General features: G+C 36.2%; 3 protein-coding genes, 2 long non-coding RNA genes and 1 other non-coding gene across 13 annotated transcripts; 2 read left to right on the top strand and 4 right to left on the bottom strand.

Moving 5' to 3' along the window:
* Positions 1-1,573: 1,573 nt before the first annotated feature.
* LOC130748371 (uncharacterized) lies at positions 1,574-6,540 on the bottom strand. Of its 8 annotated transcripts, none has more exons than XR_009022663.1 (4): positions 6,035-6,540; positions 5,594-5,811; positions 2,854-5,504; positions 1,574-2,743 (listed from the first exon to the last, which is right to left on the bottom strand). It is a non-coding gene; the product is annotated as an uncharacterized LOC130748371 (long non-coding RNA). The 8 variants fall into 8 exon arrangements; XR_009022665.1 differs by having other exon boundaries at positions 1,574-4,624; positions 4,707-5,504; positions 6,035-6,535; XR_009022666.1 differs by having other exon boundaries at positions 1,574-3,971; positions 4,248-5,504; positions 6,035-6,534.
* Positions 6,541-11,728: 5,188 nt separating this feature from the next.
* On the top strand, positions 11,729-13,712 carry LOC130749330 (uncharacterized). The gene is made up of 3 exons (XR_009022893.1): positions 11,729-12,068; positions 12,216-12,285; positions 13,251-13,712. It is a non-coding gene; the product is annotated as an uncharacterized LOC130749330 (long non-coding RNA).
* On the top strand, positions 13,713-13,796 carry TRNAL-CAA (transfer RNA leucine (anticodon CAA)). Its single transcript has one exon. It is a non-coding gene; the product is annotated as a tRNA-Leu (tRNA).
* A 153-nt stretch (positions 13,797-13,949) lies between these two features.
* LOC130749329 (germin-like protein 9-3) lies at positions 13,950-15,099 on the bottom strand. Its single transcript, XM_057602667.1, has 2 exons — positions 14,745-15,099; positions 13,950-14,483 (listed from the first exon to the last, which is right to left on the bottom strand). Exons 1-2 carry the CDS (start codon positions 15,019-15,021, stop codon positions 14,137-14,139), a joined length of 624 nt encoding a protein of 207 aa, XP_057458650.1. The 5' UTR covers positions 15,022-15,099; the 3' UTR covers positions 13,950-14,136.
* An 8,430-nt stretch (positions 15,100-23,529) lies between these two features.
* LOC130743811 (uncharacterized) lies at positions 23,530-24,111 on the bottom strand. The gene has a single exon (XM_057596037.1). It carries the CDS (start codon positions 24,109-24,111, stop codon positions 23,530-23,532), a length of 582 nt encoding a protein of 193 aa, XP_057452020.1.
* On the bottom strand, positions 24,108-26,203 carry LOC130743810 (uncharacterized). The gene is made up of 4 exons (XM_057596036.1): positions 25,561-26,203; positions 25,366-25,482; positions 24,333-24,995; positions 24,108-24,250 (listed from the first exon to the last, which is right to left on the bottom strand). Exons 1-4 carry the CDS (start codon positions 26,201-26,203, stop codon positions 24,108-24,110), a joined length of 1,566 nt encoding a protein of 521 aa, XP_057452019.1.
* Positions 26,204-27,425: the final 1,222 nt, after the last annotated feature.

Here is a 27,425-nt window from a genome sequence, read left to right as displayed (position 1 = left end):
ATCAACAAATGGAGAAAGGAAAAGAAAAAGGAGCATAATTCCGAGCTTTCAATCTTTTTAAGCATCACAGAGGTTTGTTAATATCTGGCTCAAGGTTGTGGCGTTGTCTTCGATTGATAAGTCATGGAATCATCTCCATGACTTATGCTTCTTCTATATATGTTTGCCCTCAAGTGTGATTTCCTTAATTCATTTTATCACATCAAACGATCGCATATTCTGATATATCTCGGTACTAAATGAAGCTGGAAGTATTTGATGGGATATGATAGTGTTGTGTTTATATTGAAAGATGTTGAGGTTATGCTTCACTCATGAAGATGTCATGTTCCATGAAATCAACCGTCAAAGTAGTAAATCACCAATTGAGAAATTAAGAGATGCATATGGTTAATCTCCAGCCATGAAGCTATAAAGCATGACCAAGACTTTCATAGTGAGACTTTATTCACTAAGCTTTTAGAAATAGTAGTTTGATTTATGTTTCATGATAGAAGCAAATTACCAATTGAGAACTTAAGAGATGCATATGGTCAATTTCTAGCCATGGAGCATTATAAAGACCTTTCAACAACATACATCTTTCATAACAAAATTTCATTCACCAAATTTCTAGTTTTTTTTTTTTTCAATGATGTTGAGATTATGCAACATTCATGAATAGATGTCATGGTGCTTTATGAGTTTTTTTTTTTATAAGATTTGATTTTATTGAAGTATATAGTTGCCAATAAAAAATGATTATACAATTTACTATGTGATAAAGGAAAACGACGTCATGACACTTGAATATCAAGTCTTATTGAAGATCATTTTGTCGGTCAAGAACTCTTCTTCAAAGTTCAAACAAATGCTGATATTACATAATCGAATGGAGAGGAGTGTTATCATGTGCTTAGAATGGAAGATGCTAAACTAATTTCAATATTCCTATCAAGTGGCTCATTGCTTACACCCTTGAAGTGGCTCATTCCTCTCATGGCTAAAGCGGTAGGAATTTTTTGGCCAAAACTCGGTGATAGCCTGATAGGGATCTGCCTTTATTAGTTGAGGGGATGTTATCATCTATTTCTATGTTTAATAATATGCTTTCATATTTCAAAAAAAAAGGGATAAATTTGAAACAGGGGAAAACAAAGGTTTAGGAAGATGTAAATTTAAATTTAAAGTCAAAGGGGCTGAAGTTTGTATTACAGATCTGTTGAAACTACTTTATCAGAGGTAGTAAGCTAGGCCAATAGGGCCATTAAAGACCAACAAGAACTGTCTATGTAATTATTCCTGGGTGCAAATTTAAGAGACCACCATTCTTAATTACAAGGCTACCTCGAAATTCATATGCTTCCTGATCTTAGACCAGATTTAATTATTATGCTAACAACGTAAATCAGAAGCCATCTATTTTTTCAATTTTCCTGTATACCATAGTTTTGTGAATATGCCCAATATTGCACCAAATTTTGTAAAAGTGAGCTCCATATGCGCATTAAGATTGTACAGTACAATCTGTACCCAATGCTATTATTCGTTGCTATAAAAGAGAAAGAGGAGAATACTCAGAATAGTAAATAAATATTTCTTTTACCAAATTGCATAAAGGGACATAAGTTACAAAGTAAAGTGGCGCTTTAATTAAATGCACCTCAAATCAATCTGACAGTCCTTGTGCAATAGACACTCCAAGTCTAAAAACTGGACAGACCAAATAAAATAGAATTTCTTGCATTGAAGTACATTCATGAATGGTGCAAGTGAAACCACGTGTGTGTTTAGGGTGCATTATAGGATTTCCTTGGCTACCAATACGTCACATTGATATGCCTGTGGTCTGAGCCACCTTGCAGAAACATCAAAAGTGTGAAAGAGGTGGAAAGAATAGAGTTATATAGGAAGAAAGAGAGAGAGAAAAAAAAAATAAGAGATGTGATATGTGATAATATGATTGAAAGATAAGAGACAAATAGATAAAAAAGTGAAGTAAAAGTGAAATTAAGGTGTGAATAAATCCTAACTCAATTAATTAGGTTACACCATTTACCATTTATGTCAACCCGCTACACGATGCCATCATCTTTATGTCAGCTTTATGTCGACACGCTTCCTGATGCACTTCAACTTTATGTCATTGTGCTCCATCACTTCATATCAACACACTTAACAATGCACTTAAACACATCCTCTCACATATTTCGTTGGACCTTATCTCAACTCTTCTATATTCATACGCCATCTCTGATTGCTGAGATTTGGTTTTTCACTAGCTGTATGTGATTAAAGAACCCTGTGATCATAAAATTTGTACAACAAATAAACTAGTGGAATTATTGATGCCAAATTGGCTTAAAGTGTCATTACTTCTATATGCGCATCTGTAAGATCAAGATTTGGTCATGTGGTACAACTCTATGTTTTGATGATAACAAGTATTTATTTGTGGATGAACAATTATGATACTCTAACGTTTGTCTTGAGTGTTTTGACAAACAGGTTCTGATTCTGACACCAGAAGATATATTCATCAGAAGATCTGAAGATCAGAAGTTCTGAAGATCAGAAGATCTGAAGACCAGAAGATCTGAAGACCAGAAGATCTGAGGATCAGAAGATCTGAAGACCAGAAGCTCTGAAGGTCCAGAAGCTCTGAAGGTCCAGAAGCTCTGAAGGACCAGAGGCTCTGAAGGTCCAGAAGCAGAAGTTACGAAGGTCAGAGGATCCAAGCTTCCCTCTGACTCTGATCACCAAGCTTCACAAGTTCCAACATGAAGCGTCGTCATATCAGAAGTAAATGGTTACAGGCAAATGTCTCTATCAAGAAGTACAAGAGCAGTGTACTATTCTGACAAGCCTACCTACCAAGGTTCAGCCACAGCAGGTTCTGGAAGTTCCAGAAATGCCCTCCAACGGTCATATTCTCTCAACAGATGCTAATGCACTCAATTCCTCTTAATACATTAAAAAACGTTCTTTTTACATTCGTTGAAGAGAAACAGAAATGGATCAAAAAAGGGCAAAGTATTTGGTTTCTGTTTTATTACTACCTTCGACATTTGTCTTAAAAAGATAAAAGATATACTAAAAGAGAGACAAGGTTGTGTCGTGTGTAGGACATCAGTGGAGAAGTACATGACCCACTTAATGGTGGCTCACTTCTTCAATTTGGGGAAGTGGTTGAATCACCTGTTTACCAGTAAGCTAGAAACTAAATCATCTAATATGAAATGTGCACATGTAATGTTATGTGTGAGATGGATCCTTATACTATAGTCAAATAGATCATAGTGCCCCACAAATGAATTAATGTATAGAATCCACATTTTTTTGTACTTTATTATGAAAATCATTGAAGGAAAAGTTAAGCCAGTATTCCATAACAAACAATTTCTTCTTTTTTGTACTGTTAGTGCAATTAAAACAATATTGTACATTATGCGTATACCTACTAAATTTAATTCTCCTAGATACTTAGAAATGGAAAAGCTGGTATAGACATTTATGGAGTTTCCTGGTTGCTTGTATTGGGATTATCAGGCGATAATTTAATTTTATCGGTCAATCCTCAAAATGTTTTCCTCTGTAATACATATAGCTAATTTTCACCATGTTTGGATCTACTTTAACTCTCTCATGATCATTTTTCCCTATGTAAGAATTACTTCTGATAGCTTCTTCCAGAATCATTTAACCCCCAAATGAGAAAATCTATTAAATTTACAAACATGCACTCAGTGAATGTGGACGATCCACTCTACCTTTCATTTCTACTTTTCTGATCTAAAGGAAATTTCTGGCCACTTTACCAAATCTAAACAAATACAATCAATACCAGATGTCAATCTCCTTCATTACAATTTATCCTCCTTCATTCCAAACAGCATTACAATTTATCCTTTATCCTCCCTATTAAACAGTCAATATTAGCATGACCAAATGATCTCAGACACGAAACCATCCACCCTTTTTCCTCCTACAAACTGCCACAAGTTAATTTTAGCACCACAGAACATGGAGTCAATGAAACAAAATTAGAAACAAGTAGCACACTATGAGCATGTGTGGAAATTAATTGATTCTGAGAAAAGAGGAGTATGTCATATATCTAAGTAGCCAACAAACAGATGAAAGAAGAAAGTAGATAAAGACAAAACATGCACAATCACTATAGAAAATCAAAAGTTAATAGCACAATTTAACAGTACCAAATCATGAAAATGGCCAAAGAAAAATCAACAATGAATTAAGAGCTTTACCATTTGGATGCATTACGTAGTAAAGTTCACGTTTCTTAAATTTCAATCGCAAATTTGATGTGCCAACATTTGATGACAAAGAGTGATTTTGAACATTACTCATTGCAATTGGTCACATCACATGGTTAAAACATGAAAGTCCTGAACTTTCCACAAACCCAAATCAATAAAGAATTCATAATGTAAATTAAATTCACATAAAAAAATGTGAAAGGTCGAGGAAGGAGAAACCTGGATCAACTTGCGCTAGACAGTCGGTACGATTTGTGAAAGATAATCCACTACATAGTCCATATACCTCGGTAACCAAATCACTCAAACTCCCTTGAATGCCCAGTCTCATAAATTGACTTCTTTAAAGCAATCAATTAATCTCACTATGCAGAACATAAACAAAGGAATTAGTGATGATAAACAAAGAAATTGGAGAACTCGACAGAGAGAGATAGAGAGAGGCACCCAAATCGAAGGAATAATGTAAAAATTCCAAGATTTTTCAAATGGACCTCTCACAATGAACAAAATATTGGAGGTGCGATTCAATAAGGTGCTAATCAGCCTAAAACGGGTTGCTCTTTCACCTTCATGATTCTTGCTTTCGCACATTTATCCTATTTCATTGAACAACTAGTGTGCCTGAAACTAAAAACTTGTCAGACAGCAAACAAGAAAATCATTCAGGAAAACACAAAGTAAACAAGGCAAGAAACAAATGAGTGTTATGCACAATTGAAACCAAGGTGACAATCAAATTATGTCACTAAACTCACAAATGGTTCTTACCCATTGTTGCAACAGATCCTGCTAATTTAAGTTTAAAATGGTATAAATTAAATTAGGAACATAAGATCATAACAAAAATATTAGAAAATCCAGTTTGAGCACAAGGTAAAAAATTTGATAGTCTCTTATATGGTCCCCGACTGATCTTAAAAGTAGTTTATTATAATTAAATTAAGAATAGAAAATATCCCATGACCATAGTAGAGCCCAAAAGTAGAACACCCTTTTAACAAAATCAAAGCACAAATATAGTAATGAAAATGAACATAAAAAAATAAAGGAGAAGGTGAGTTTTGTATGTTGTTCATCCCTAATGTTCACCCAGACAAAGAATATCGTATAAAACAACCTATGTCTTTGCTTCTGGCTTTAAACCATGACATATCAAATAGATCTCTCTTGATGAAGGTCTTGTGGCTTTAGGCCTCAGCTACGATGACTTTCTAAATAATGGTTTACAAATCTGACTGATTTCTGCAGCAGAAGATTTCAAAGAGATTAAATAAACACATTACACAACCAAATCAGCTGGAATAAAACTAGTCTTGAGAAAAATGAACCACCTTTGGAATCTTCACTCTCCAAAATCTTTATAATAAGGTTCCCTCCAACTTGCAAGACTCCCTTATCATTTGAACCGGATGGATCATCAACACTTTGCTCCTCCCGAATATAGTCATCATCATCATCAGCTGAAGCTTGAACAGAAGAAGCAGCACTGCCAATTGTGATTCCAGAAACCGATGGACATGTCTGAAAGTATCACAGAAAACCCTTTTTGCTGCAGAAAACAAATCACCAAAAATCAGTTTCTAAGCCAAGATAGACCAATCATCCAAAAAAACACCCTCATATCAAAGTCAATTTTTTTAATGGCTAGTTTAGCATATGCACAAAATTTTGTTTTCCTGACAAATGGTAAGCCAAATGAGAAAGAGATGAATAACAGAGGAAGTAAAATTAAAAATTGAACATAAGAGCGGAAGGTAGGAGATTGAACTCACCGTGCGAGGTACTACTCTTCATCTAGTCATGTCCTCTGGTACAACCACAAAAAATCTAAAATGCCAAGACAATCTGCATTCCTCTTGTACAATGTTACATGTTTCGTGTTCCTAAATTTGAAATTGGAAACCAGGGGTAGTCGTATTGAAGGATATGGGGCTTGAGCTTGACGGCGACAAATTGAATGAGAGAATCGGAGACGGCGAGACGCGGTTGGGTTTGCTTCGTCAGCGAGAGGCACAATGGGTGGGATAAGGCGGTCGTGAGCAGGCCAGCGCCGAGAGCGGTGCTAGAACGATGAGACGCGACGACGTTTGGGTCCTTGGCGGAGACGACGGTCATGAGCTTCAACGGTCGTGTGCGGGGAGACGCCGGAGAGAGATTGGCAGGAGAGGAACCGGATCCGACTGTAAAGTGATAAGGAGATGCAGAAGAGGTGGAGATAAAGAGATAGTGAAAATGTGAGAGAGTAAGATGAAAATGACAGATTAGTGAAATAGGAAATCTCAAGTACAATAGAGATAAGATTTCTATAATTTTTTATTTTTTCTTCTCCAATTGAGTCCTGAATACTTTGACAGATGAAAAAGAGAGGGAAACTAAAAGAAGGAAGAGCGGGAACTCTGAAAGGAGCATAAAGATTAAAATAAGCCAAAAAAGGAGGAGCTCACACGTAAAATAAAATCAATTGACTAAAATCAGTGTTTTAATCTCAAAAAAATCAAAATATGAGCGGGAAAATTTAAATTTTGAGCGCCAAAAATTAAAATCAGGTTATTTCGTTCATGTTAATTTTTATGCACTCACAGTATAAAAGGTTTTACACGATCATTCAATCACAACATTCTATTTCCTATTTTAAATATTATGAAATTTAAAATTAGTTATGAGCCAAAAAATTGAGATATGATTGAACCTGTGTAAACTTATTTACACTGTCAGTGCATGAAAATTAATCTCTATTTAATTATTAGTAGAATAAAATCAGTTATTTACTTGAATGATTAAATGTGTATGCACCGACAGTGTAAACTTTGTTTACACTTTACACATACATCCAATTAAACTTTTGATTGTATGAACACGTCAAGTTGGCTAATCTTTGTAACTTATCAACCTTGAAAGCTTTATCAGGTTGTTTCGACAAGTTGATCTTAACCGAAATATCTAATCTTAAAAACTTAAAAGCTTTATATGCCTGGTTATGTTGTTTTGACATGTCAATAATCTTGCTTGAACTAGCTAATATTAGGAACTTAAGATCGAGATTAGCTAACGATGTGTTGTTCAACATGGCCGACTTTCTGACAAGTCACTCTTGACCTTTTTATATAAATATAATCTAACATCAATTTCATTTTGACCATCCATCGTGACAATTTTGATCCTCCATGAGTTTCATCCTGGCTATCCATCGGGTTCATCCTAATCATCTATCATGATCATATTGACCACCCATCATGACATCCATCATCAAGATCACAATCATCCATCATGTTCATCCTGATCATCCATATGGTTCATCCTGATCGAATATTCTTTACAGATGTTATAATTGTGGCCTGTCCTAACAAGATGGTCATTAGAATAGATACTCTAGTTTAATCGGAACTATTAAAACAACTAACCTTAAGTTAAGAGTGTAACTAGAATAACTAACCCTAGCTAGGGACTATTGAACAACTAACCTTAGGTTATTAAAGTTAGTAGAACATATAATCATAGTTTAATCAGGACTATGAAATAACTAACCCTAGTTCAAGTTCCAAGTGTAAATGTTCTATAGTTTCCTCTTCATCATTGGGTTCTCTGAGGTGTGTCGTAACTCTCGAGGGTCCAAATCAAAGAGTTTAATCATCATGAAGTTAATGCTTAAAGTGGTCGAGAAGGATAAGATTCCTCTCCATCTTCTTTAGTTCATTTTTTCATCCCTCCTCCTTATTATGATTATCAACATAATTAAGAGTATTTATAATAACAACCAACAGTTAGTTAATCATTTATTTTAACTCAGATTAATCAATCAAAATGAGATTTTATTAATTTCAAAAACTGTGAATTAAAGTCTCAAAAGTATGTTTTTGATATTGAAAAATCCTTAGAAAAAACTCATAAATGAAATCAGAAGAAAAAAGAACTCGGAAAAAAGAAAAATGGGCTAGTTTTTTTTTCATCTGCTGGCCCCTCCTTTTTTTGTGTAAAAAACACATATCTGGGCCTTTTTGCATTAGCCCATTCTGTTGGTTTTTTTTGTTTGGCTGATGGCCCTTCACTTTTCTATAAGGATTTGATTGTTTTTTTTTCTTGGGCTAGTTTTTTTTGCTGCTGACCCCTCCTTTTTTGGTGCCAAAAATTAATATCTGGGCTTTTTTGCATTAGTCAATTCTGTTGGTATTTTGTTTGGCTGATGGCCCTTTTTTTCATACCTTGACTCTTTTTTTTTGCGCTAACACAAGTTGACTAATCTTAAGTTAAGAGAACCACTATAATAGATAAACCTGATTTAAGCTATAGTTTAACTGAGACTATAGAATAACAAGCTCTGGTTTAACTGAGACTATAGAATAACAGACTCTAGTCTAACTGAGACTATAGTATAACTAAGCTTCAGTTAGGAGGGTCATTAGAATAACTAACCCTAGTCTAATCGAGATAATGGTATAACTAACATTCGTTTAAAAGGGTCAATGGAATAACTAACGTTAAGTTAAGAGGTAATTAAAATGGATAATCCTAGTTTAACGTAGACTTTAGAATAACTAAATTAGGTTAAAAGTGTCATTATCCATCAATTCACTAGTATTCATTTAAATATTAGAATTGATCTAATCATATCCGCAAATTTGGAAAGATTTTCATGAAACGAATACCACCGTTGCCTCTGGAATGATCGAAAACCTTAGAATCGGCTCCCCTTGGACCCAAAACGGATAAAAATGACCAAAATTATTAAAAAAACACATTACTTAAGTTTATTCAAAGGCCAATATCTGGTCCTATTTGCAAATCTGGAAAGATTTTCAAGAAACGAACCACACCATTGCGTCCGGAACGGTCGAAAACCTTAGAATCGACTCCTCTTGGACCCAAAACGGATAAAAATGACCCAAAATTTCCAAAAAACACATTCTGCCACATGTCAGCACGAGAACAAGCCACGTCAGCGTATCTGACGTCATCAGGCGAGTGTGTCTCACAGCCGAGAGTGGCCGCCACTCTCCTTCTTCCTCTAGCGCGAGTGGGGCGCGTGGCCGAGAGTGGGCTCACTCTCCGGCCACCTCGCCGGCAAGTGCGGGAGAGTGTAGCTTCGTCCGGGCTCCGTTTGAGATTCCGGAACTTGTTCCGGACTCGTCTCAACCTTCTGAATCCATCCATGACCTCAGATTTTCATTTTGGGAACTTTTAAAAATGGGTCATTTTCGAAAATGATGATTCCGACCACCTCGAGTCACCATCAAAGCTCTAGTATGACTTGTTGGGACCGTGACTTGACGAGGAACATCAAGGAGACACAGATTTTGCACAAATTCTCACCAAACATTGAACAAACAACAACATAAATTTTTTTTTCCTAGCTAGTTACCACTTATGGAACCCAGAAAGTGAGAATAGTTTCATGCAATTATCTTTCTATTCTTTCACTATACTTATCTATGAGATTGTTATCACCAAACCATAAACATATTTTTTGACTTGGACAACCCTAGTTTTAGATCCACAACTCATCAATGCACAATCCTCACTTTTGGATCCACCACTCTCCATCCTCATTTGGTTTAATCCATTTTCACTCGTAGGAGAAGGAGAAAGTAAGTTTGGAGAAGAGAGAAGAGCAATGGATCCTTCAGATTTTGGATGCATAAAATGAATTTAATCCATGGTTTTGTGTATATATAGTTAGGACTAATTTTAAGATATCAAAACTCATAGGGTCTATACTGGATTGGATAAACATTGCAGTCATTTACGTGAATATAAAAATGTAATAGGACCAGAGATATATTTTGAATAGTGCATAGGACCAAGCCATAATTATTTTCCTCAACTGATCCGGACCATTCAATTAAAATATTATAAATCAATGGCTAGAAAAGGGGAGGCACCCATGCCTCTTCAGAAAAGTGGCATATGGAAGCCTGTCCCGTACAATATTCATTATATATATATGTCACGATTAAGAAAATTTAGAGCACAAATGATTGGTATTATCATGACTGTGAATGTTACTCAGCAATATACTCTGACGGAGCACAATATTATTGTTAAAAATGTAACAAGCATGTCACTCCTACCATGCGGTAATCTACAAATTCGATAAATAAATTAATTTGTAAAATATTCAGTTTATTTAATTATTAATGTTTACATCAGGTACAAATTGTTGCTTAATATTGCTGATGATACTGGATCTGCAACGTTTACCGTTTTTTATCGCGAAGGTTGTTATCTGATGAACAAAAAATGCAACGAGATATTGGAAAAAATTGAAAAGGTAAACATAGTCATGTCAAAAAAGGGTACATTTTCATTGCTCACTTAATTCATAATATATTAATTTTTTTCATTTTAATTAAAATTCAATGTAGACCGGAACATGGAAGACCCCCCACAATAAATTGTAGATTTAGTGCACAAGGAATTTCTTTTCAAGGTTGAAGGGAATGATAGATGCGGAAGGTGGTTTAAATCAACATTTAACGTCTTGAAAATTTGCAAGGACTCACAAATAATTTCAAAATTCAAAACAAAGGTAAAATTTTAAACTCTTATTGCTAAATAATGGTTATTTATATCTACATAATGAATTTTGATATTTCCGATTCAAATGTAAAATCTTTGATTGAGGTATTGGTCAAATAGGTTTGTTTTAGACATTGGTCATCACTATTTCAAAATATGTTTGTTTTGCAGACAATCACTAAAAGTGTTAAACGAAACACACCTCCACCTATAATTGAAGACTCCAACACACCTATTAAACGTCCTTCAGACGATGGATCCATAACAGAAGTTGTTGGAAGTAACGATGCATAAATGTTCAAAAAGATCAAGTTTTCAAATAATTAGTAGCATTTCCTCAAGATTGTTTACAAATAAATAGCCTATGTGCTAAACTTTTACTTTTATGTCTTTACCCAAGTTGACAATGTGTTTTTTAGTAAATTGACCTCAGTTGTAACTTTCAAATATTTTGACATTTGTTTTTCGTATATTGATCATGTTACTAAAATATTCAATAAATCGTTTTATGTTTGCAAATCTTCGTGCATACGTCAATTTAAATGTGCTTTCGACCCTTAAACACATTATTTTGCAAAAAAAAAATAACCTACACCACAAATGTGCAAAAAACGAAAAATAAACCAAATACCTATATAGAATAAATAAAAAAAGATATTAATTAATTAACAAAAATTAAAAAAAAAATTAAATCCAAAATTAAATTCCCCGTACAAGGCACGGGTTAAAAACTAGTAATTTAACATTCACGTCCTTTTTCTCTAGCTGATCTCCATTCTCTCTCGTCTTTCTCAATAGCCAGAAAGAGTTTTTGCAAAAACTCAAACCCCACATCACTGGACCATCATGTTACGATCCGTGTTTTTTATAAAAGAAAAAAAAAGATAATGCAATAATAGTAATTATATAAATATAAGAAACAAAGCATAAGGAGATAGAATAAAAAGAAAGAAAACAAAAAACAAAAACTAACCTACAAAGTGAATAAACCCCGTAGCCCCACCCCCACTTCTATTCCAAATCCTAAATAGAAAACCTAGTCTTTCTCCTCTCCCTCGTAAACCTCTTCATTTGCTTGTGTGTGACAATCAATTGTCCTCATATGCTCCTCTCGTGTTCTTTCTTTCTTCTTCGGAAAATCACACGGTACCCACCATTAAATAGATGCTGGTGCAGAGAGGAATTATTCTGCCAGTGGATGATTTTTAGCATGACTTTGGAAGTTAGGGTTTGTGTTCTAAGGGAGGAAAAGAGTACCCACCCCTTCAGAATTGTTCTTTCTATTTTATTGAGGTATATCCCGTTACCCACTGTTATGTTAGAATTAAGAAGAAATATTTTTAGGGCTTTGATTTCATAATTGAGAATTTTGTAGTTGCTCACGGGTAGTATAACCTAAGATAATTATTGCTGAAGGTTGAAATTAATTTTGGTGTTCAGATTTGACGGCTAGTGGTTCGTTCAGTCGGCGTGAAGTTGTTGTGAGCGGTTCAGTTGATTCGTCATAGCAGTGAGTGGTTTTCAATTACTGTGGCATAATTTTACTTCTCTATAACTGTTAATTTAAATTATTTTGATATATCGATCACATATTCATTTGAAAATTGGGGAAACATGCTTTTAAAGTTCTTGTGTTCTTTTCAAAGTGAGTTTTATTAAGTTGATTTTGAGAATGCTTTATGAAGTGATATGAACTGAGAATTTACTTTGATTTGATTTTGGAATAATGTGAAATTGAGAATGCTATTTGAATAGCATTGATGAGTATTGGAAAGTGGATTTTGAGATTGTTGATGAGACTTGTGTTGGTTTGAGAAAATGGTTTTGGGGGATCCTTGATAGAACCCCGTAGCCGTTAGCGGAGGTAACGACCTAGGTGCACCTAGCTAGATTGATTCCAGGAGGAGAGGGTTATCCGTTAGATGGAGCCGCCAGTGCACCGAGAGGGTTATCGGTTGTGCGCAGGGAAAGAAGAGGGATGTTGGGTCGAAGAATATAGCTTTCTGGGTTCCATGGTTGACACAGATTCACCGTGATTTCATCATTTTTCACCTTGCGTCCAACAATCGAACCCCTAAGGTTCCTTCTTTTTTCGTTTTTGCGGCTTGAGTTGAAGAGGGAGACATGGATCTGGTTTGATTCTTTGTTCCGATAGCTTGGGTTGAAGAGGGGGGAGATGCAGTGTGTTGGATAGAAGACACCATCAGTACCCAGTGAGGGTGAATACCTATTTCAATTACATGTGAGCAAATTTGTAACCTGTACAAAATTGGGTTTTTCTCTCCATAAATCACGTTACTGCCAATTATTCTCTAAACAAAATTGGTCTTGTATTTTTGCTTTGCATAAATCACGTTGCTGTCAATTTAATACTTAATCATGTTATTGTCAATTCATTTTTTGTTCCTTTTTTTTTTGGGAACGGTTCTATTTTTTGAGTGATTTTTATGTGATTACTTTTTGGATTTTGTCAAGATGATGAAGATGAAGAACTCTATGATGGTGGATATGTTTAAAGATGAGGAATAAGGGTGTTGTTGGGCATGGTTTGTTCAACTTGGCTTTTTCTGGGTTTTCTGAAATTGGGAGATGAACATCATGAAGATGATGAAAGAAATAGATGAAGATGATGATTTTATGGATTTTTGTTTATGTATTTATTTTTTATTAATTTATTTACCCAAAAACCGTTAAAATATGGATGGAATTGGACGGAAAACCAATTCTACAAACGAAGGTATTTGTAGGGGACGTGTAATGCAATTGATTTTTGTTAGGGACCAGAATCGTGAAAAAGGTATAAGTGGGGATCAAATGTGCAATTAAGCCTAAAAAGTAAAGGGTACTGTAGTAAATTTGGTTCATGCGTTGAGATCTTTCTTGTATTTACTCTGCTAATAAACTATGATATTATTACAATTAGTACATTATCAACAAGTCAGGATGGCCGAGTGGTCTAAGGCGCCAGACTCAAGTTCTGGTCTTCGAAAGAGGGCGTGGGTTCAAATCCCACTTCTGACATTCTTTTTGCCAATAAAAAGATATTTATGTAATACACTTTGGAAATCTAAAATTGGACGTTATAGCTTAACCAAAAAGAATTCATTAAAATTATTGTTATTTTATTTGTATTGATTTATGGATTTTTTTTTTTAAGTGTAGACAATGAACTGATGAAGCATAAATCAAAACAACTTATTTATCTCCAAGCTTTAGGCCCATAAAATGTGCCACTGCTTTTGGATGCTACAACAAGCTTATTTTGGATGTATGGAACACAATTGAATGAAAATTACAAAACAGAGAAAACAAGAAGAAACAAATCAGATACCAACAGATGCATTAAGAAACCTTGAGGCTTTTAAGGAGCAAATCCTTTCTTCAAAGCTTGAATGGTAGAAACATTAGTCTTGAATGCCAAAGCCAAGACATTGTCGTCAATGGTGGTGTTAAACAAGGTGCTAGGAATTACCACAGTCCCAGCACTGGCACTTCCAAATGCAGATATAGCCATAGCAGGGTTGTTAGCATCAGCATTGTGTTGAAAGTGCACAAGTCCCTTTGGGAATATGAACATGTCCCCAGCTTGAAGGTTCTGAGTGAAGAGTTTATTGGTAGTGTCCACAAACCCTACTTGAAGGGAACCGCCAGCAACTAAGAGAAGCTCGGCGGAGCGAGGATGAGTGTGTGGCGGGTTGATGCTCCCAGCTGCAAGGATAAAACCAAAAAAAAAAATGTAAGCATGTTAAAATATAACACAATAAGCAAAATTTATATACTATTCTATCTAAGGATTTTATAAAAGGCTAGGGTCACGGCTTCCCAAAGAATTTTAATTTATTTGTTGATTATGTGTTTTTATATCAAATTTTTTTTAGTCTAGCCCTCCTAAAAATTTATAGATTTTTTATAATTTTATTTAGAATCCCCAATGAAAAAAATCCTAGATACGCTTGCTCCTCAGCCGACCTGGGAATTGAAGAACAGCATATGAGACACTCTGTCCATCTAGTGCTGGAAACTCTGCTTTGCTTGCCTTCAGAACTTTGAAAGTTGATGGTGGTTGGTTTGGTGGAACAATGACACGGAAGTTTGTGTTGGTGAAGAAGTTTCCATCTGGTATCACATTTGGAGGGACTATGAAGTCTGACAGAATGTCAGGGTCACCAGCTCTTGTTATTTGCACAATGGCAAATGCAAAGATGAGCAATGAGAGGAACTTGAGGGAAGAAGTAGTAGAATACATGGTGTGGTAGAGACTAGAGATGAAGATTTCTTTGAAAATGTTTGGGATTTGGATGATGTTGTGATTGAGAGATTTTGACAATGCTTTATTTATATGTATGAGGGTTCTCTGAGGTTGGAGATTTCAAGGAGGCTTTAAAAAATTTTTAGGAGATATTTACAGGCCAATTGGTTGAGAGCAAATATTAAAGGACATGGAAGTTTTAACTTGTATGCATTTTGTTTGATTGTGCCAGCACAGAAGCACAAGGCTTGTCCAATGTTGCCGTTTTGCCGTTTTGGTAAAAAGATAATGATCACAAGTGTGCTTGAAAACCCCTTAAGCCCAATGTGAAACGAATTTTATTTCAATTCATGATTCATAAGAAGAATTTTGGTTCCAAAATGGTGTTTAAAGTCCAGGGGGAGTGTTTGGGTTTAAGTCAATTGGAATACAACATCTTCACTTATAAATTACTTTTTCCTTTTTTATCGGAACTATGTAGGATTTCTTTAGAATATTTTAGATAGTGTTCCATGACAGAATGAAACAGGATCTGATAGAATAAAATTGAACATAATAAAATGAAACTGGATAATTATGCTATGTGTGTTGTGTTTGGTAACTCTAAATCATTAAAACAAAAATATTATTTTAATTATGTATATAATTCTTTTTTTAAATGGTTTGGATTACATATAATTTTGGATGTTTAGTATATTTAATTGAGTATAAAAAAAATTGTTCTCAATTGAATATTATATATAGAGTCCATTTATCATTGTTTATTTCGTGATATAATCACTTATTTTTAAATAATACTCACTTATATATTTTTTAAGTTGTTTGTGTATGCTTAAAAAAAAAACATAAATAAGATTATTTCTATGAGCTATTGGAGTGTGTTTGTTTCAAATTAAAAAATAATAATTTTTAACTCTCTAAAAAACGAGATTAATTTTAGAGAATTTGAGAAAAACATAAGTTGATTTGTGGTTGGCTACACTAATTAAAATTACTTTTTTTTTATCTTCTCTCTCATCTATCATTAAAAATTAGTTTTTCTCAATAATATGTTTTCAGCTTTTTTTAAAGAGAAAATGGTAGGTGCACTGACAGTGTAAACTTGTTTTACACATGCACCCAATTGATTTTCGCTACATCAACAATTTATTAATTTACTAATTAAAATTAAAAAGATTTGTAACCACGTAGTCCTATGTGGCATAATGTGAAAAACTAAAATTTTTTTAAAAGCTGAAACAAACCTCTTAAAATTTTACAAAAATGATTTTCTAATTACAAAAAGAGATTTAAGACAATAAGTTGAAACACCCAAATTCACTCACATCTAAATAAAGATAAAAAGAGAAGAAATAAAGTAAATATATAATAAATGATGTGATAGAAAATCTAGGGTTATGAGATAAAAGTAACTGCAAATGAGATGGAAGAGAAAATTTGATGTGAATATATTAAAAACAAAAGTATTTAGGCTTTAGTTGTGAGTGTAGTCTAGTTCAAAAACCTTAAGGACTTCCAACATTTACACTTATAAAGTAATGTTTTCTTCTTCATCCCACTCATATAAAACTTCTTTTTAGTTTCATCATTTTTTTATCTTGACGTACGTCCTTATATTTGTTCCCGTCAGTACCAACATATATATATTCAAATATAAAGTAAGAAATATGAGATCATACCAGCTGATTAATGTGTGAACAACCCCTCCCCATTGAATTCTCTGAGAGAATATTTAATAGTTTTCTGGTTAAACGGCATGCAACTATACTAAACATAATAATACTCATGATCAATGTACAACATATGTATGATTAGGATGACACAGTAAGTCAATTTGCTCTTTGCAAGCGGTTCAGATCAGGGCCGTGTACACCACTAGGCCAATTAGGCAATTACCTAAGTCCTCCCAATATATTTAAGGCCCCAAAAAAAAAATTAGCCCATGCAGATTTACTACTAAGACTTAAGAAATGTAATAAAATAATGAAAAACTAAGTAATATCAATGGCAACATAGGAAATGCAACGTGAGAACTTAGAAGTGCAACTTTGATAGTTATTAATAGTAGTATTTTGTATTAACAAATTTACATTTTCCAAAAAATAAGTAAATAAAATCTATGTTATTTTTACTTTCTCACAATTGAAAAAAATAATTTCTCTTCCTCATAATAGTTATTCTCTAAAAAAAGAATTTTTTTTCACGTTAAAGTAAATTATTAAATGAGATATTTGACATTAAAATGTTGCAAAATCTCACATCGTTTCATTCATTGTGCTCCTGGTTTTGTTGTTCATAACTCTTTTTATTTATTTTGTTGTATAAAACTCTGATAAATGATTTCGCAGTTCAAAAAACTAGAAGATTAATATAAAAATTTATAATTGATATGATATATCAGGTCTCTTTCAAATTCTTGTCAAAATAAAATCACTTTAATATTTTCGCCTTAGGCCCCAAAAACTCTATACACGGCCCCCTGGTTCAGATAATTAAACAATTTTGGGCTTGTGAATTTTTTTTGAAACAGGCTGCGCTCTTGTGGAATTAAATATCAGTCGGTTGTTTTTTTAGCTGCTAATGATATTGCACATGTGGCTTGGTTAATTTTTATCAGTGAAGTAAAAGAAAAATGTGTTTGCTGTGGTACCTTAAGCCAGATCAAGCCGTGATACCTAAAATGATATAAACTAATAGAAAACATATAATTTAAACTTAAAGGAAGAGGATAAAGGAAGATTTGGAGGTCTAATATGAGTGGAGCATGAAGAAAGAATATCCTGACATGAAATAAATTTAGATGATCTCTCAGAATTGCAAGTTAAATCAAAAACCCTAATTTTTAAATTACGCATTACATAACATAAACAAACTTAAGAACTATATGTTATTAATTCATTAAGTCGACCATTGAACTTTTTAAAATTGCAATTATAAATCCTTTCGCATTTTCACAACAAAATAACAAAATTATAACTTGAGAATATCATATAGGGGCACCACACCAAAAAAAAAATCTAGGTATCACATAATTCACTAAAGAAAAAATATTATCAGCGCAATCTATAATTTTAAGGCATTCTTTAACATTTCTTTACTAAATTATTTATTAGACAAGTAGACAACTAAATTTGTTTTAATTTGAAAGAAATAACCAATTATAAAAAAATATTAAGAATATGTCATGTTAACATTCATTCTGATGTAAATGACAAAGTAATGGCCCCCGAATAATAACTCAAATGGTAAGAGTTAGAAAATATGTGGGTTGGGTTGAGAAGATACATGAATTAATCATTAGAGGGTTAGAGGGTATAATTAATCTTTTGGATGTAAAAAATGATAAAGTAATCAACATATCGCTCACAAGACCTCTTTGATACCCCAAAAAGCGATTAGCATCTTAGCAGCATATTCATTGCACATACAGCCTTGCAAACTTGAACAGAACCAATATCAAACACCAATATGCTTCGTAAAGGCCTCCAAGATTACCATATTTGTCCACAAGTAAAATATAAATTAAACTCTTCATGTAAAAGGAATAATCTTATGAAATCATTATCGCTCCTCACTTTAATTAAGCAGCCCAATTTGTAGGATGCCTTATATGTTCAGACCAATGACTATGCTGACTGTGCTAACAACATCTCAATTAGTTTAGATGTCTCATAACTAGGTGAGCACTATGCCGGTTGGTTGAAATAACTAAGATAAAGAACATCTTGTCCAGAGACTAACAGAGCAGACACAACCGCCTTCATTAATGAAACATTACAATTTACAAAGTTATCTAAATATAATCAACATCTCGAAAGTTTTTCAGTAAGAGCTCCTAAAGACTCTGAATCACGAAGGTAACGATCACTATGTCTATAATTACAAGTTCGGTTGTTCATTTACATAAGTATTACTCATTTTGTTAATTTATCGTTCTTCTATGACTTTGAGATTCTCTATGATCTCACCTTGAGCGTCAGGGTGCCTTTGTGGGTACATCCCGTCCAAAGACTAACGGACCGGACACAACCGCCTTGATTAATGAAACATCACAAGGTTATCTAAAGATAATCAAAATCTCGAAAGTTTTTCACTAAGAGTTCCTAGAGACTTAGAATCACGAATGTAACGATCACCATGTCTATAAATACAAGTTTTGTTGTTCATTTACATAAGTATTACTCATTTTGTTAACTCATCGTTCTTCTATGACTTTGAGATTCTCTCTATGCTCTTATCTTGAGCGTCAAGGTGCATTTGTGCTTACCACTAGAGTTAGAGGGACACCACCAATTTAAATTCATGAAGAACATTTGGTGTCATCTGTGTGGAAGAAAACACTTTGTATTTAATTCTCATTACAATGAAAAGTTCACAATACTATAAAACCAAATCAAGAGACATCATGATGACGAGAGTTTATCTTTCATGTCCTTTACGCCATGTTTCATAGAGTACAGAGAGATTGAGAAGAGAGAATTTGACTAGAGAGAAATATGTGAGAAATAAAGTAGATTTTGAGTTTCTTTGGTATGGTAGAGATAAATGAGAGAGAAAGATGAAAAATAATGAGTGGAAGAAAGAGAAAAATTAACTTTTGACTAAAATACAATTTTTTACAAAAAAAGTGTCAGAATGCAGATAGTGGCGGGTTTTGAACCGCCACTAACTGAGTAACTGCACACGAAAATCATTTATAAAAGATAGTGACGGTTTGAAATCGCTACTAATTGCACAGTATACGAAAAAAGGTGACAGGGACGTAACTCTTCGCAATTTGCGAAGAGAAGAAAAAGGTGAAAATTGGCCCCCTCTATCTCTCTCTCTCTCTCACCTAAACCTCTCTTTCACCAAACAAGGGTGATTTGACCCTTTCTCCTCTAACTCTCTCTTCTCTCAATCTCTCTTCTTTAACTCTCTCCTACCAAACAAAGTGGCTTTTTTTCTGAATGGCGTGAAAAATATTATTAATTGGAAAAAGAGGGTGAAAAAAAATTTAATTAGCTGTCTGGGGTAGTTTCTGACATGGAATTTAAGGCATTCGGAAGTATCCCTGCGAATGGTAATAGGACAAATTACTTTTTCAGAACTGAATGACATGTTGCAGTATGAACATGAGCCATTCGCAAGCATCCTTGCGAATGCTAATAAGACAAGAATGAATCTTTGCTTTTTTCAGTGTGCCAGGAGAGATTCTCCTCCTTCCCAATGCATTCCTGTGTGTTGACCGGGGAACAGTAGGCATTCGCAAGCTTTAAACCGAATGGCTGACATGGTGTTGTTGTGATGGGACACAGGCAGAGTTGCAGAGGCATGCAAAGGCATCTGCAGCCTGCCACACGAAAGCCTTGTCGGCCACGAAGACAGATTCGCAGCCTGCCTCGCGAATCCCTTGTCGGCCATATTGAGCCATTTCTGGCGGTGTCAAACCCCTATAAAAGGACTCCCAGAAATGCTAAAGTTATTTTTGCTCGAATTCACCTCTCCAACTCTCTCAATTCTCATCTTTCAAGTTTCATTTTTGAACTCTCAAGTGATAAGTGTGATACCTCTCAAGCTCTACCTACCCTTAAACTCTCTCAAGTCTCAAAGTCTCTCTATTGTTGGTAATTATTTCTAACTCCATCTCTCAATCTTACCTTTCAAACATTTTAGTTTATCATTTGTATTTGAGTCTCAAACTTTGTTTGATGCCTAATTTTCGGTTGCATGTAATAACTTCAGGAAGGTTTTGTAAATGGCGGATGAAGCAGTGCTAACTCTCGGCCCAAAAAATCCGACGTTGTTGGTGAAGCAAAACAAACATGTGTCGGGATATGTTTGGAACGAAACAAATAAGAAAGCCTTGAAGCTGAGATTACCCCACATTCCTTTGAATGGTGTCCCTCCACAAATCGAACCATATATTCGACTGGCTGGATTTTATGAGGCCGCTCTAGCTGGTTCTATCAAACAAGACAAAGTGTTGATATCAGCACTGGTGGAGCGTTGGCGGCCCGAGACGCACACCTTTCATATGCCGTTTGGAGAGTGCACCATCACTCTTCAAGATGTTGTCGTTCAGCTGGGACTAAATATTGATGGGCAACCTGTTACCGGGGTGACATGGTATGATTGGTTCGATCTCGTTATTCGTGCGCTAGGAGTCGTTCCACCGGCAGGTGCTATTAGAGGAAGTGGTTTAAACTTGAAATGGTTAAACCAGTGTTTTAATTTTCAAAACCTAGGTGCACTTGAGCCGGCAGAAGCTGAATTTGCTGCAAGAGCATTCATTTTGCACCTGATTGGAACTTTCTTATTACCCGACCACACGGGATCACATGTGCCTCTAAGATATCTACTACTAATAGAGAATTTAGCTCTAGCCTCCACATACAGTTGGGGTTCGACCGTGCTTGCAACTCTCTATCATGAGTTATGTCATGCAACCGGTTATGAACGACAAGAAATCAGTGGTTGTACTTATTTGCTCCAAATATGGACTTGGGAAAGGATTCCAATGACTGCCCCCGAAAGCATACCAATATTGCCACTCGGCCGCCCCCTCGCAGGAAGGTATGCACGTAATTTATAAGTAGTTATATTTATTTGTTCACATAAATGCGACAAAATAAGTCGTTAATAAATCTTTAATAAATTTTATTTCAGGTGGGGAGGAAACGTTGGTCGTCAAAAGAATCAAATTGATTTGTGGCGGATCAAACTTGACGAACTGAGAGCTGAAGACGTGAGTTAGTTATGCTAATATTATATTATGCTAATATTATATTATTTTGATATCTTGTCTCAACCATTTTATGTTTATGTTCTTAATTTTTTTCGTCTAATTTGGATGTGTAGTTTGTGTGGAGGTCATACCCAAATCATGTTCTAAATTCGCTACCGGAACGGTGTCGGCAAAGTATGCACTTGTGGAGATCAGTTGTGCCAATGATATGCTACACCTTTGTTGAGTGGCACCAACCGGATAGAGCCTTGCAACAGTTTGGCATGTTTCAGGGGGGTACCTGACCCACCATATCAAATTGATGAAATGCATGACATTTCCTTGTCGGGGAAGGAGCAAGAAGATTGGGTTACAGCCATGATGCCCTTTATACAGATGTGGGGGCAAAGACACCACAGGATGATTGAGCAACCCGTGGTTAATACGTTAGTTAGCCCTAACGACCCTTACATGAAGTGGTACGCCCAACATTCCATTCGTTGGCTGAAGCGTCAGAGTTCGACAACAGGGCAAATTGTGATGTTATATAACCTTTGCTTCTCTTTGTTCCTACGTTTGTAATTTTTGAAATACTAACTTTTTATTTTATTTACTAATGTAGGGTGAACACATTCATCATGTGTGGTATGGACTTTATGACGTCGGTCGCGGTACGTATACACCTGAGGAAATGCAAAGCCAAGCCGCACGTTGCCTTACATTATGCCACCAGCTTGACAGGATTACTGTTCTTGCCGCGTCAGTTCAACCCATGCCTACGGACTTACCACGTCCCACACGTGCAGACGTACCACCTGTTGGAAGAGCAGAAGCACAGGGTTTGGGCAAGCATTGGCACGAGGTGCATGCTCAGGATGTGACTATACATGGAGGTACTCTACCACCCCGAGATGGTGAGTACTCACTGTATCCCCTACATCATGGTGATTCATACCGGCAGTACTTTTTTGGTGGTGGGTCGAGACCTCCTGCAAATGAGTCAGGGTCATCTGGTAGTTCCCAACACTACCAAGAGCCACATATGCAGATGTCGGAGTCACAACAATATTCTGGCTCACAGCCATACATCCCGGACATGCATTTCGGTGAATCACAGTCACACCAATATTTTCATCAGGAGCCTCAGCCGATTTATGACCAGTTCAGAACACCGGAAATGCAGCACATTGATCCCCAAGGATGGAGCATTGTACCTAGATGGGGAGGCGGTGATGTAAGTGAAGTGTTGGATATCCCCCGAGCTTCTGAAGTGTTGGGCCCCCGACCATCATTCTGGAATGTTGCAAACCCAGATGAGATTAGCCATGCACAGGCTAGCTTTGTGTTTGACTTGAACCAAGCATCTGGAGTAGGAGACAATGAGCCCAACATCCAACATGGATTTTCTTACGGCCAAAGTAGCCAACATGAGAACGAAGCAGAACAGGATGGTAGGCCATATCGAGTAGCGAGAGACACACCTTGGCCTAATTGCGGAACAGGATCCCACCGAACTCATCATTGATCTATTGTATTGTTTTTGTTAATTAATGAATAGAAGTGAAAATTATTAGTTTAATCATAAACTCATTTCTCATCCTGTTCATCATAATTAATACAACCTCATAACAGTTGCGTACTTCCACCACATTATTGGCGCAAACACAAAATCAACAAACACAAGCAACCCAAACATAAAAACAACCCTCAAACACAAGAACATCTGTCACACACAAGAACAACATCTATCTCTGTAGCGAAATAGATCTTCGACTCGATTGAGGCTCCGTCAAGTCCATCTAATTTCTTATTCGAGTTGACCTAGGACGACCCATCGCCCTAGCGGTGGACGGATCTGTAACAATTCGATCCCCTTCCCTCGGTGGCATGTTCAGATCATTGCCAATGGGATACCATTGTCCCTGATACGCATCCAATATGCTCTGGAGCGTATAAACAGGGTCCACCAAACTCCAATAGTCTAAACTTTGATGCATACATGCAGCAATTGCGTGGTCACATGGATACTTGAATGTTTGAAAGCGCCCACATTCGCATGTTCTATTGTCCAACCGCAGAGACCAGACATACCCATTGCGATGCCTGCGCAGGTTAAAACCTTCCTCCACCTCAAACCTTGTCCTATCGATGTTGTACGTGTGCACGATATGAGCACCTGCGAGTAGAACATTCTTTTCTATGGCTACAATGACCTTTTTACAGAATATGTGGCCAGCGGCCTTTTCACGAGCTGCTGCCTGACCTCTCTGAACAAAGTAATCCACCATCCTCCCGTATGTGCATTGCACCAATCCAGTTATAGGCATGTTTCTTGCACCCTTCAACACTTTGTTAACGACCTCAGATAAGTTTGTTGTCATATGGCCATATCGACACCCACCCTCATCGCAGGACTCCATGTCTGATTGTCGATGCGGTCAATCCAATCTCGGATAGCTGGACTTATTCCTCGAAACCGACGGAGTTGTCTCTGAAAAAGATATGGACAAGGCTCGTCACCTGCCCATTTTAAAACAAATACAATCAACTTGACATTTAACCAATTCAAGTTTGAATAAATGAAGATATGCATGTGGCTTACCCATATTGATCAGGTCAAGCTTGTGCTTCTGATTCTTGAACGTACGATTAAAATTGCTGGCAATGTGGCAGATGCAGTAAACATGATAAGCGTTTGGTGGTTGCCACCCGTTAGCGGGATTGCTTACTGTCGCCTTGATGCCAGCGTGTTTGTCAGATATCAAACATATACCCTGGTTTTGGGTGACCTTCATACGTATCAAACGTAGAAACCATGACCAGGAGCTCAGATTTTCCCCCTCGACAATTGCAAATGCAATTGGCAAAACATTGTTGTTCCCGTCCTGTGTTGTTGCGATGAGTAAAGTTCCACTATACTTGCCGTAGAGCCATGTCCCATCAATCTGTATCACAGGTCTGCAGTACTCGAAAGCATCACAACATTGTTTGAAGGTCCAAAACACACGTTTAAATGTCTTCGAACCATTACAGTCGATAATGTCACTCGTGGATACTGCGTAATAGGACCCAGGGGAAAACCGAAGCATATAATTCAGCCATCTAGGGAGCAAGTCATATGACTCTTCCCAATCACCAAAGATCTGTGCAACCGCTCTATGCTTCGCTTTCCAGGCTTTAAAGTACGATACTTTATACCTGAGCACACCAGTGATCCTCTCTTGAATAAGAGAAACAGGTACAGTAGGTTGGGTACGTACCATCTCTGTGACATTAGAACAAAATCATAAGTTACTATGTATTTTTAAGGGTAACAAAATAATAATCATGAGAAAACATTGTACCAAGAATGAATGAACAGATAAAGTCGGATGTCATCTTCTTATGGTCCTGCGACGCTATCGTATTGATGCACGTATGCAGACCGCCCCACCTAGTTATCGTCCACATTCCAGTTTTTTTAGAACACATGGCCCTCAACTTCCAAGAGCACCCATTCGGACATTTTGCCACAAAGTATGTGGGTTTGGATTCAGCCACAATATAAGTTATATTTAGCTTAAAACAATAATGCTTGAGGGCCATCTGGACATCTTTCTTGGTCTCAAAACACTGATTTATATATAATTCATCACCTAGCTGCCACGATGTCTGATCATCCCCGCCAGCATAGAAATCGGTCTCTTCATCGGGGTGTTCCCAGTTAATATATGAATAGTGTGGAGACTCATTCCAAAATGAGGTTGGGACGCCTGTAACAAAGAAGATTTATACAAGACACGACATATGGATAAATACAATACCTAAAGAGTTAAAGTGACTATACATACCATACGTTTCAGGAGAAACATTCACCGGCGTCGGTAATCCAATAGGAGGTCCGGGATTACCGTCAGAGCCACCCTCGTCCGAGTCGGACGAGTCACCTCTGTGACCCAATCTTTCATCTTCATCATGATCATCTAAAGATAAAATCTCCTCACCATCCACATTATCAGTGTCATGGTAGTCATAATCGTCATCCAAATTCACTGTGTCATCACCCAAATGAACAGCCTCCTCAACGCCACAGCTACCACCGGCTTCATGAGCGAATGCCTGCTGCGCACTTATCGGATTGGTTGAGGCCGGTATTGATGAACTTCCAGCTTCAGCAATATCAACGTATAACTCGAGCGTTGTCATAAAAGACTGCTGACGAAATCCATCCATCATGAAATTCACGTCTTGAGTATCAACTAGCTCAAGAGGTGAAAAAAAGATGGGATTTGAGTTAGTCATAAATCTGCAAATGACTCTAGAAATTATTTGGTTTCTTTGGAGCTTCAACTTCTCATGGATTTTCCTCTTCAAGCGGTCGAATGTGATGTTGCATTTGAGATGCATGGGCCTAGCTTGACCTTCAAAAATGACACCTTGGTTGCCATTGAAAACTCTACCTTCAGAATACACAAAAGCAATGACCTTATCCATCTTTGGTGATTTTTGAGCTATTAGAACGTATGAAGTTTTGGAGAAAATTCGCAAATGGTGTTGAGAAGAATTCTGGTTCGGAGAGCTTGGTTTTATAACTGGGGTTCGTAAATTATATTTTTAATGCATTCGCAATAAAGCATTTGAATGCATGTCAACATAGCATTCGCATGTCTGCTTGCGAATGGCTTGTCTCCTGTCTACATGTCACCCATCAGCTTACAACACGCCATTTCATGTCAGCCATTCGCAATAAAGCACGCGAATCCTTTGTCTTCAGAGATGACACCGACGCCAGTGCATTGGGAAGGGGCAGATTCCCACTTGCACGTCAGAAAGGTACCGGATTCCTCTTTGTCTTATTAGCATTCGCAAGGAATCTTACGAATGCCTACTATTCCTGTCAGCCTCACTTCTGAACACTGAAAAAGCAACTGGTAAAGTAATTTGTCCTATTACCATTCGCAAGGAATCTTCCGAATGCCTAAAAGTCCAAGTCAAAAACTACCCCAGACAAGTAATTAAATTTTTTTTCACCCCCTTTTTCCAATTAATAATATTTTTTACGCCATTCATAAAAAAAAGCTAGATAGCTTCTATACACCTTTATCTCAAGAGATTTTAGCTCTGGACCTACCACTAAGATTTTTTTGGTTACGGGAGGACCTTACCTACCACTAAACTTGATAGAGAAAATTGATATAAAACTCATTTTCCGGGAAGGATGATCCAGTAAAGCATGTGGACATTTTCGCTTCGTCGCATTCGAAAGCTTTGTTGTGGAGATTGTTGATATTTCTACTTGTCAGTGTTCTTTCCAACATGTTATGCGAGAAGCTAACACGTATGCTGACAAGCTTGCTTCGTTGGGTTTGCATTTTCATTTGTTCTCCATAACTGGTCCTTACCCTTGAGCTGAGTATTTTTTGTTCCTTCTAATCGACGTTGTTGTGCTGACCTAATGTACTTCTTTCTTTTATTTCATTGACTCACCAAAAGAATTGAGCTTCCACTTGTCAAAAGAATCTCTAAAATAATCTCTTTCTTATATAAATAATTTATTTTACCTTTTTAGAAGGAAAAAAAATCAAACAAACGGCCCTAAACATAGTCCCTCTAAATATTTGTTGGACCTTGATCAAACACATAACAAATTGGTTCTGATTCTCGTTTTCACGTCAGAAAAGCAAGAACTTTCGTTTTTTCTTTTCATATAGGTATT

Source organism: Lotus japonicus, chromosome 3 (genome assembly GCF_012489685.1).
Source record: "Lotus japonicus ecotype B-129 chromosome 3, LjGifu_v1.2".
Classification (NCBI taxonomy): Eukaryota; Viridiplantae; Streptophyta; class Magnoliopsida; order Fabales; family Fabaceae; genus Lotus; species Lotus japonicus.
Note: the sequence above shows the minus strand (reverse complement) of the source record. Positions and strands in the feature narration are given on the sequence as shown.

Bases quoted from the DNA above. Each gene is read 5' to 3' on its own strand.
- LOC130749329 (XM_057602667.1), bottom strand. From the start codon at position 15,021: ATGTATTCTACTACTTCTTCCCTCAAGTTCCTCTCATTGCTCATCTTT. The intron at 14,484-14,744 runs GTCGGCTGAGGA...TTATCCTTGCAG, and splicing joins TGCTGTTCTTCAATTCCCAG to CTGGGAGCATCAACCCGCCA.
- LOC130743811 (XM_057596037.1), bottom strand. From the start codon at position 24,111: ATGACAACAAACTTATCTGAGGTCGTTAACAAAGTGTTGAAGGGTGCA.
- LOC130743810 (XM_057596036.1), bottom strand. From the start codon at position 26,203: ATGGATAAGGTCATTGCTTTTGTGTATTCTGAAGGTAGAGTTTTCAAT. The intron at 25,483-25,560 runs GTATGTATAGTC...TCTTTGTTACAG, and splicing joins TGTTTCTCCTGAAACGTATG to GCGTCCCAACCTCATTTTGG. The intron at 24,996-25,365 runs GTGATGAATTAT...CTAATGTCACAG, and splicing joins TCAGACATCGTGGCAGCTAG to AGATGGTACGTACCCAACCT.